The 9,104-nt window shown below is 40.1% G+C and overlaps 1 protein-coding gene across 2 annotated transcripts in view; it reads right to left on the bottom strand.

The window, feature by feature from the left end:
* Window positions 1–341: 341 nt before the first annotated feature.
* nt5dc1 (5'-nucleotidase domain containing 1) overlaps window positions 342–9,104 on the bottom strand; it is a 20,483-nt gene continuing 11,720 nt past the window's right edge. Inside the window, exons 10-13 of one of the 2 annotated variants that reach the window (XM_019859179.1) lie at window positions 6,552–6,673; window positions 5,092–5,265; window positions 2,194–2,359; window positions 342–467 (exon numbers count right to left, since the gene is read on the bottom strand). In XM_019859179.1, coding sequence (XP_019714738.1) covers window positions 355–467; window positions 2,194–2,359; window positions 5,092–5,265; window positions 6,552–6,673 — 575 coding nt within the window. In that variant the 3' untranslated portion in view covers window positions 342–354. Of the gene's footprint in view, window positions 468–2,193; window positions 2,360–4,725; window positions 4,864–5,049; window positions 5,266–6,551; window positions 6,674–9,104 lie in introns of those variants that run through there. The other variant, XM_019859185.1, reaches the window with a different exon arrangement.

The raw sequence follows: 9,104 nt of genomic DNA, 5'->3' as shown, positions 1-9,104 counted from the left end.
GAACAGCTTTCCCTGAATTCAATGGGAAAAGATGATTTGAGATACAAGGGATTTGAATTTCAAGTGTGGTCACGGAAAACAAACTCGTAAGTCAAGGTACTACTGTAGTCAGACACACACCCACACTGGGTTGTATTCTCACATGGACACTAAACTACAAAACAATATCCAAAGAGAGACCTGATTACAGACAGATACTGTATCTTATATTACATTCAACAAGATTTCTGAATGGTTCAGTGATGAGGACGGGGTAATTTGTGCTCCACAAATGGTTTGGGGTTGGAAGAGAATTACGGGATTAAGTGGAGGCACAGACCACACAGCGAAAGGATGAGTCCTTTTTTTTGCTTTTCAGGTCAGAATTTTGCATCGCTTGAGCAAAGAATCCGGGGGCCTCGGAAAGTATCCATTTGTGCATGGTTTATCTGGAGAAAACCTGGGAAACTTGTAATCCAGAGGGAGATCTATGAGGAGGATAAGTTTGAAAAGTTATTCAACACATGTGCAGGCTACCTACAGCTGTAAAGTCTTACTACTATCAAAAACGGAGAGTAAATAATTCATAGGAACAACAGTGAATCACATATGTTGACATAGCGAGGAGTGAACTCCTTTAGATGTTTTTAAATGAGATTACAGACCAAGGACCTGTTTTACAAAGGTTGACCTGTTTTTACCTCAGAAAATCCCTTTAACCATAACAAAGTGTTACTATATAACACCAAACATTATCGTTTTTTTGTAAGTAAGCAAAGTTGCGCCCATGTTGTGTGTGCCCACATCAACGTGAAAAACGACTGACATGCAAGTCATTCCTCTGTCTGTGACACTTTGATCCTCTCCTCTTTCATCTATAACTGCTTCAAACAACAAAGTGTATGCAGGAAAAGTGATTAAGATTGCACGACTCTCTGTGTCTAATGTGTTGTGTTGTTATTTTGTTATTTTGACTTCAAGATGGCGCCGCGAGAGTGGCTGCCTTTCCAGCAGCTCGCATATTTTGTTCTTCTACTTCTTTCTTTCATAACTTTGCTGCTGTGAATTGGGAATTTCTCCATTGCGAGACTAATAAAGGTTTTCTAATCGAATCGAATGTAATTGGTTGTTTTTCCTTGGGCACAGTAAATTCTTCTACATCAAATTAGAGGCACAGGATTGTTAGGGAGGGGCCAGCCAGGCAGCCTTCTCAGCCAGGGTGCACTGCACCCTCACACCTGAGGCTCACCCGCTAATCACCAACCTGTAGCTCATCAGCTCGTTTGGTCTCATTGCTTTGGATGTGACCCCAAACACGCGACAAGGCACAAACTTGCACTGAGGACTGGTTCGGGAGCCAATTTATCCCAGATCAAACGAGCTGATGAGCTACAGGTGGGTGATTAGCGGGCGAGCGTCAGGTGTGAGGTGCCGCATGTGAGACTCTTTGTCCGTTCCAAGTCATTGTAAATACATCGCTAATAATATCATAACAATGGAGATCAATCTATCCCAAACTATATGTTGACATCTCTACTTCCTGTAGGGCCACTTTAACCTCTTAAAAGATCACAAAACGGTTAGCCTTGCCATGGCTGACTAAAAAGATCATGAGGAAATGAGCATCTTACGTGCACTTTCTGTCAGGTCTCGTCTGTTTACTTTAAAAAGTCACCAAGGTGGCAAACAATGCGTTCGCAGAGGGTTTTTCGTCAGCTTAATTGTAATTCATATACAGTGTTAGATTTTAATCCATAAGCATTAGCTTCGTGTCAAACGTGGCACACTAAGCTGTAGCATCGGCCTCCTCGCTGGACCTCAGGAGCGCCAAATTTTTCAAATATGAAATACTGATTGGTTGGCATTCATTTCATCGTATTTATTCATGAAATTTGTGCTGGCCCAATTGCGTCTGAGAATTTTGGTTGGCCCGACACAGTTACGTTGTGGCTGTGAATGTATTGCAGAACCCTGGTTAAGTTAGAGTGTGTTCCCAAAAATGTTTTTTTGTTTGTTGAAAAAAAAAACATTCATATTAGTTTTAACATGAATTTACACTTGTTAAGAATTAAAGACGACCTAAAACAAATATTGGATAATTACAAAGGTGTTATACTGCTAACTAAATGGATGAAGTTTTGACAATGGCTGCTTTTCTGAGGCCACTACAGATTGAGACTACTGTCTGCAGCCATTTTTCTTGCTGAGACTTACTTGCTATGTGCTCAACACTAGGAATGGCCATGGTGCTGTATTTGTGAATGCAGTGACAGCACCAGGTCAGTTTCTGGATCTCCTCGTCTTCTCCACCACTTTTATGTACATCAACAAAGTAGGAACCCCACTGGTTAGACATCGTGGAAGGTGACTTCATGCTTTCCTGTTGAGACAACATGCAAACGATAAGACATTTGACAATTCATTTATCTCTTCATTTACAGACTAACTGGAGAACCCCCAAAATTTGGAGCATACATTTTTTCCGCCCTTGTTTAAATCTAAATAATTTGCGAACATCAGGGATGTGAAAATGCAAATGTATATTTTGGACAAAAAAAGCACTTTAATAAACGTGCTCCCATCGCAGCAATGATTACCAAAGCATTTTACTCTCAACGGTTTTAAATGTTTTAAATTGTTTTAAATGGTTCTATATCAATTCTAGGTGTGCGTGATATGGACAAAATTGTTTCACATAACTACAATATAATCTGATTAACCCATTTAATCCACGACACACACACACACACACACACACATAAATAAATAAATAAATAAATATATATACATCCATATACATATATACATCCATATACATATATACATATATACATATACATATACATATATATATATATATGGATGTGTGTGTCTTTCAAAATATGCGTGTATAAACACATCTCACGTCGCCCCTGCCCCCCCACTAGAGTGTACTGGAAGGTCTGACGCAACTTCTGACTGAAGGATCAGGCTTGACTGCAGTGTGAATCATTTTTTTTTAAATGGCCAGCAGATGACAGAGGTTGTGAAATCAGCCAGAATTATGTCCCAGAAGAAGTACACGCAAGATGGTGGAGAACCAGCCTGTGTAGACTGGGCATGCATGTGGAAAAAACAAAAAGACTAAATATGGATAAAGCTGGACAGCTGATCCTCGAGGGGTTGTTTTGGGTGGGGGCAGGGGGGTCAAAAAATAAAGCTCCTGTCTCAACATGATGATGGTGATCAAGTGGCTTTGGTTGAGAGAAAGACACGTCATTTCAAAAAAACGTAACAAGCAGCCATCATGTGGCCTTCCTCATGGGTACCGCAGCCATGCCTCACTGTGCGTTCCCCCTGAAACTTCCCCGGATCATAGCGATGAAGATGCTGGATATGTGCTGGATCCAGCCGGATCCACGTATGTCTGGTGAGAGATGAAAAGGAAGCAGCAGGAGAGCCTTCGCCCTTGGGAACGAGTAGGTATGCGCTACCTGGCTGGCAAGTTCCCCTTCGTCGCTCACGCTTCTTCCATATGTGGACGAATAAATGCGGCTTTTATGTGCAGTAGTCGGACTTGCCTAGTTTCATTCTTTGTTATTGGCATTGGTGCAAAAAATAAATAAATAAAAAAAAAGACATCTGTCAGCCCTGCAAAAACCACTGCTGCCCATTTCATTTATTCAGTAAATTGTATTCTGAGAAATAAGGAATAAATGAAAGATGTGTGTGTGTGAGAGAGAGAGAGAAAGAGAGAGAGAGAACGAGCAAATGTAAGCCGCATGTGGGTGCGTCAGAGAGACGAAGAGATGGAGAAATGTCACAATCAGCGACAATAGCAAAAATATGGCAACAATAAGAAAAAAAAAATGGTTATTGTAGATTGCGCATCCAGGCGACCCCCCCTTGTGTTGGTGTAAAGGTGAATAAAAGTATTCATTTCAGACTGCAACATTAAAATATATCACATGCTCCAATTGTTTCTGTTTTTTATAATTTACTTGTCATGCATGTGGAAGTGATGGGGATCATTCGGGCTGGCAATCAAAAACCATCCACTTCACAGCAACCCATAAACAGTGCCTGCATGGCTGGATTCTGACCAGCCAGCTGACTTCCTGCAACTCCTTCAAACCGACAAGCTGCCACCACTAAAAAGGCTAGACCGCAAAGAAAATGCCGGGTTTGCTTGCGGCAAGGCAACAAAGTAGAATGTGGTGTGAAACAAGGAAATGTTTTGTTCTTGATACCACACACGTGCACGCACGCACGCCCCCACACCCACACGGTTTCTGTGCGTGTGTGTGTGTGTGTGTGTGTGTGTGTGTGTGTGTGTGTGTGTGTGTGTGTGTGTGTGTGTGTATGTGTGTAATTTGTAGGGTCCAGGACGTGCGAACATAAGCGCACATGCACGCAGTCACACACTCAACTCAATCACTCCTGTCCATACTTCAGTTCAATCGTATGTGAAAAATCAACGGTTCGTTTGCAACGAAAAGCCCTTTTGGTCGTGTTGTTTATGTTGCTTTGCTGAAGGAAATTATTTCGATATTTGAACTGATAAAAAAAAAAGTAGGAAAAAAGAAGGGTTAAAGTCTAAGGTACCGTATACTTGAAATAATTTTACAAAAAAAGCTCGTCTCGGTTTTTTTTTCGCCAAAAATTTGAATTTTGATAAAATGTTGCTATATTCAGATGCTGACTGGTAAAAAAAAAAAAAACGGAAAAAGATAGAAGTCTTTTTTTTCATGATGGAAGAAGGGGTTCTAATCTTTCTTTTGGTCATTCTGACGAACTTGTGCAGTATGTTTCCAACCAAAAAAAAAAAAAAAAAAAAACCTGAAAATGCAAACTTAAATTCAGGAAGACTCTTGCAACACAAATCAATCTGAATTGATTTCTGAACTGATTATATATACAGTATATGTTTTATGTGTTGTGTTGTATTATTTTGTCATTTTATGTTAAGTGTTGTTTTGACGGCAGCGCAGGCACCCGCAGCGGCTCCTCTTGTCTGTTGTCTGTTTAAGTGGGAGGAAATTTTATCTGTGCTGTATGCATATTTGACAATAAAGTTGTACTTGACTTGACTTGATATATGGCAAGCGATGACATGAAAATAAGAGACCATACCTCAAATTTTCCCTTTTTCTCCTGTGGCTCCACTTGGGCCTCATTTGATTTTGCTGCATCACTCTTGGGGACACCCTCCCCCTCCATTTCCTCCACAATCATCACTGTTTCCCACTTTCCAAAGCTGCTAGCAGGAAACATGTCCGACCTCATGCTATCTCCAAAATACACAACCTACAGGGTCAGCAAAAAAAAAAAAAAGGACATGGAAATGTGAAAAGACATCTGGCACATGATAGCACCTGAAAGACCGCAAGCAAGTTCAAACAAGTCACATTCCATGAATTGAGCTGCAGGCATACGACACTCAATGATTTACATCTCATGAAAGACGTCGTCTTTTTTTTTTCCTCAAACAGAAGGTGAAATCAAGTGAGCGTGGTTTGAATTTTGAATTTGTGTTGATTTTCTTATTTGCCAATGTGAAAAAAAACAATCAAACATAGCGATGACTTTGGCAGCCGTTGGCAAGAGCTCTTCAAGAGCTTTGCTTTTTGTTGTTTTTGTCTTTTGTTTGATCATATGATGTTTGTTGTCCTTCGCGTGGACCTGATGTGGACTGTTTTCAGCATTTTAATCACGACATTCGTCAAAGGAGAAGAATTTGTGCTTGGTGGTTGCGCCTTCTCGGCAGCACGCGTGTACCAGCACTGATTTTGATTGGGAGGAATGTCGGTGATATTTGACTGTCATCGCTGGACAGCTTGTGTTTTTTGCGCCTGTAACGGGCAGCATTTTTCGTACAGTTTCGTTCAGCCGAGATGTCGTCGCTGTTGGACAGTCTGCGTTGATACTGCTGGATGGATGGCTGGTGGAGCCCAGGATGAGGAGAGAGGAATGTCAGCGCGGAGCGAGGATGCATATTTGGAAATGAGAGTTGCCACTTGGAATTGAAGCGGAATTACATGGGACATGAGAAGTGAACCAATCTCTTTTTTCGTCAATGGACGCTACAGCTTTTTGTTTACTTTCACACTTGGCTTGTCGACGACGGGTGCACATTTTGAGCATGACGTCTCTGATCTACTGGTGAAAGGACAGGATCTCAATAAAACAAGAACTTAAATTCAAGTTAAGTTTTCACATTTTGCTTTTAAATTGTCAAAAGCATTGATAAATACATTTATCACTGATTTGAAAAAAACAAACTGTGTGCACATTGTTTTTAGAAGCAGTAGTCAAGAGCTGTGGGAAATCCCGCAAAATAGTTGATTTCTTTGCAAAATTTGTGTGCGTGATTTTTCTGAAGAACTCCAATCCCATTTCCACAAAACAGACAGACAACAATGCATCCTGCTGATGATATGGCCTCTTTGAGTGGTGGTGCGGTCGGATTTCTTCAAAGGAGGAGAGCTAAATTCGAAGCAGTTTTTATCCAAATATTGGAGACAATATAGGGAACATTGATAATAAAATGTTGACTTTAGCATTGCATTTGGAACACAGTGCAGTGTGAATACCTTGGGCTCTGGTTTTCCAGTCATGGTCTTCAGCAGTTCATGGAGGTGCATCCAGTTGCCTTGGGAGTACCAACCGGGTTTGTCCAATGATGGCATATCCTCACTTTCCTCCACATCATTCACTAGAATGGACGAAGAATTAATCCAAATATGAGTAAGTAAACAATCCAATAAACACAGCGGCCAGTGATACAAGACCAATTACCAGAGTAATCGATTGAATCATCGATACGACGATTGGTTCGAAAAAGGTTAGTTTGTGACAGCCTGAGTTTAAATACTGTACATAAAAATGCAGTATGTCTGTAGAACATTTCCAATCAATGGGAGGGCCTTTGAACCTACAAATATTGTGGTTTTTGTTATTGTAAAGTGTCCTTGGGTGTCTTGAAAGGCGCTTATAAATAAAATGTATAATTATTATTCTTAAAATATGACTTACCGTATTTTCCGCACTATAAGGCGCTTCACCGTATAAGGCGCACCCTCAATGAATGGCCTAATTTAAAACTGTTTTCAAATGTAGGGTGCACTGCATTATGAAGGGACTTGCATTCATAGTGCACACTTTAGTATTGCCGTATTGCGTTTTTCATATAGTCACAAAATCCTTGCTGTTGTTCCAGTGCTGTTTTCATGGTTGTAAATGACTCGGTTGGAGGATCGGAATGCGTGACTGCAAATAATGATGTTTTTCTGAGTGTAAATGAGAGACTGTTTGCATTCATGTGTGACTGAGGAAGAGGGGGTGCTGATCGTAACCCTTGTGCTGCAATTTCTACGATGTTTGTAACACATGGGTTACCCCATATGTTACAATTTCTACAATTTTTGTAGATTTTTGCGTATTCTTCATCACGTCATCTTTAAATCAAAGACACAGCATAAAAAGTGTGTGATATGAAATATTCCAATTCATGTTTTATTTATATAGATTTATATTTATGTTTTGGTCATAGCACAATACCGCTTTTATTGTCCATAGAGTGCAAAAATACAAAGAAAAAAATAAGAACTATATGTGTATGTATAGCACTGATGCCACTGAACATGTCGAGTGGTTGAAAGTGAAATAAATATTCAGGAATAATACTTTTACAATTTTTGTAAAATTGTATGTTGCGTTATATAAACTTATTTAGATCGACTGCAGCACATGGGTTAAAGGTGGGTCAAGGGAAAGGCATCTTGGTCACTCTGCCTCGCTACCTTCGCGGTTAGGAGAAGTTGATGACCCAGAGCTCTGTTTAGAATAATTGGCTTGATCTATGCTGTATTCGACTATTTGTTAGGGATTAAATACTTTTCTGTGTTACTGACTCAAAAGACGTGTGCTCCTGATCATTCCTGAGCCCATCAACGAGCACCCCGGAAGTCCGCCAAGGTATTTGATTATTGGTCAAATAGTGTGGTGGGGATTGCGCCTTCAATTATAAGGTGCATAGAATAGATGCCACAATAATGGCTGCGGTTGCGTTATGCATCCATTAGATGGAGCTATGTTGATAATATCATATAATACAATATAATACACGTATTATTCAGGGATTAAATGTCAATTTTCTCAGAAGCCGACAGTGGACCTTATAATTCGATGCGCCTTATATATGGTATTCTAATTTCTTGGACGTAGTATTTGAATGTTCTGACAATGAATGAATGCTCCATATCAATAAAGCTGTATTATATTGTATATATATTATATACAGACCAGAGAGTATTTTGATTTATTTTTCAACTACGTGGATTTCAATTTGATCATAAAGTTGGGCTTTTGCAATAAAATGTTCCTTAGTTCTGAACTATTTTCATTATTAACTATTAGCTAGTAACTATTTCATAAACACATAACGTGACATTTGTTCCATCCTTCTGCGGTCTGTGCGTTATCTGGCAACCCCAACCCCGCCCCTCTCAAAGATAACGGAATCATGGCAAAAAGGTTACCGTATTTTCCGCACTATAAGGCGCACCGAAAAGTCCTCAATTTTCTTAGAAGCTCACAGCACGCCTTAAAATTCGGGGCGCCTTGTGTATGGTCATTACGGTAATATGTCGACCCCAAAATGGTTCCTGAATCCTTGCTGGAGACATGCTTACAATGTTATAACTTGCTGTTGGTTCAGTGAACTGTGTCGCTGCTTTATTGACTAAGTTTTTGTTGCAGCTCCGAAAAAAGGAGAGCTGTGGTGTTGTTTTTTAAAAACGCACACTTTTTCACAGTCTCGACAATTACAGGTACGTCTTTGTCCGTCTCCGTGCCTTCTCTTTTTCCCGTTCGACTCAAAAGGCGTTCATGACCGCCTCGGAAAAACCTAAATTAACGATTCCTTCAATGAAACTACGAAAATTGAAAATAATGCATCAAAACAGAAAATCAAGCGAGGTAATCCCAAAATAAATTCTATAGCCCCACTACAGAATTTGTTTTGTGATTTCCTCGTTTGTGAATACACACAACAAAGGAATAAATAACAAACACTCTGAGACAGTCCAGTCTCCTCCAATTTACTGACATCTGATCGCTCTGTTGCAGCTACGCTCAAGGAAACG

Source organism: Hippocampus comes, unplaced genomic scaffold (genome assembly GCF_001891065.2).
Source record: "Hippocampus comes isolate QL1 unplaced genomic scaffold, H_comes_QL1_v1.1 scaffold26, whole genome shotgun sequence".
In the NCBI taxonomy this organism is placed as follows: Eukaryota; Metazoa; Chordata; class Actinopteri; order Syngnathiformes; family Syngnathidae; genus Hippocampus; species Hippocampus comes.
This window is presented reverse-complemented; position numbering and strand designations above follow the sequence as displayed.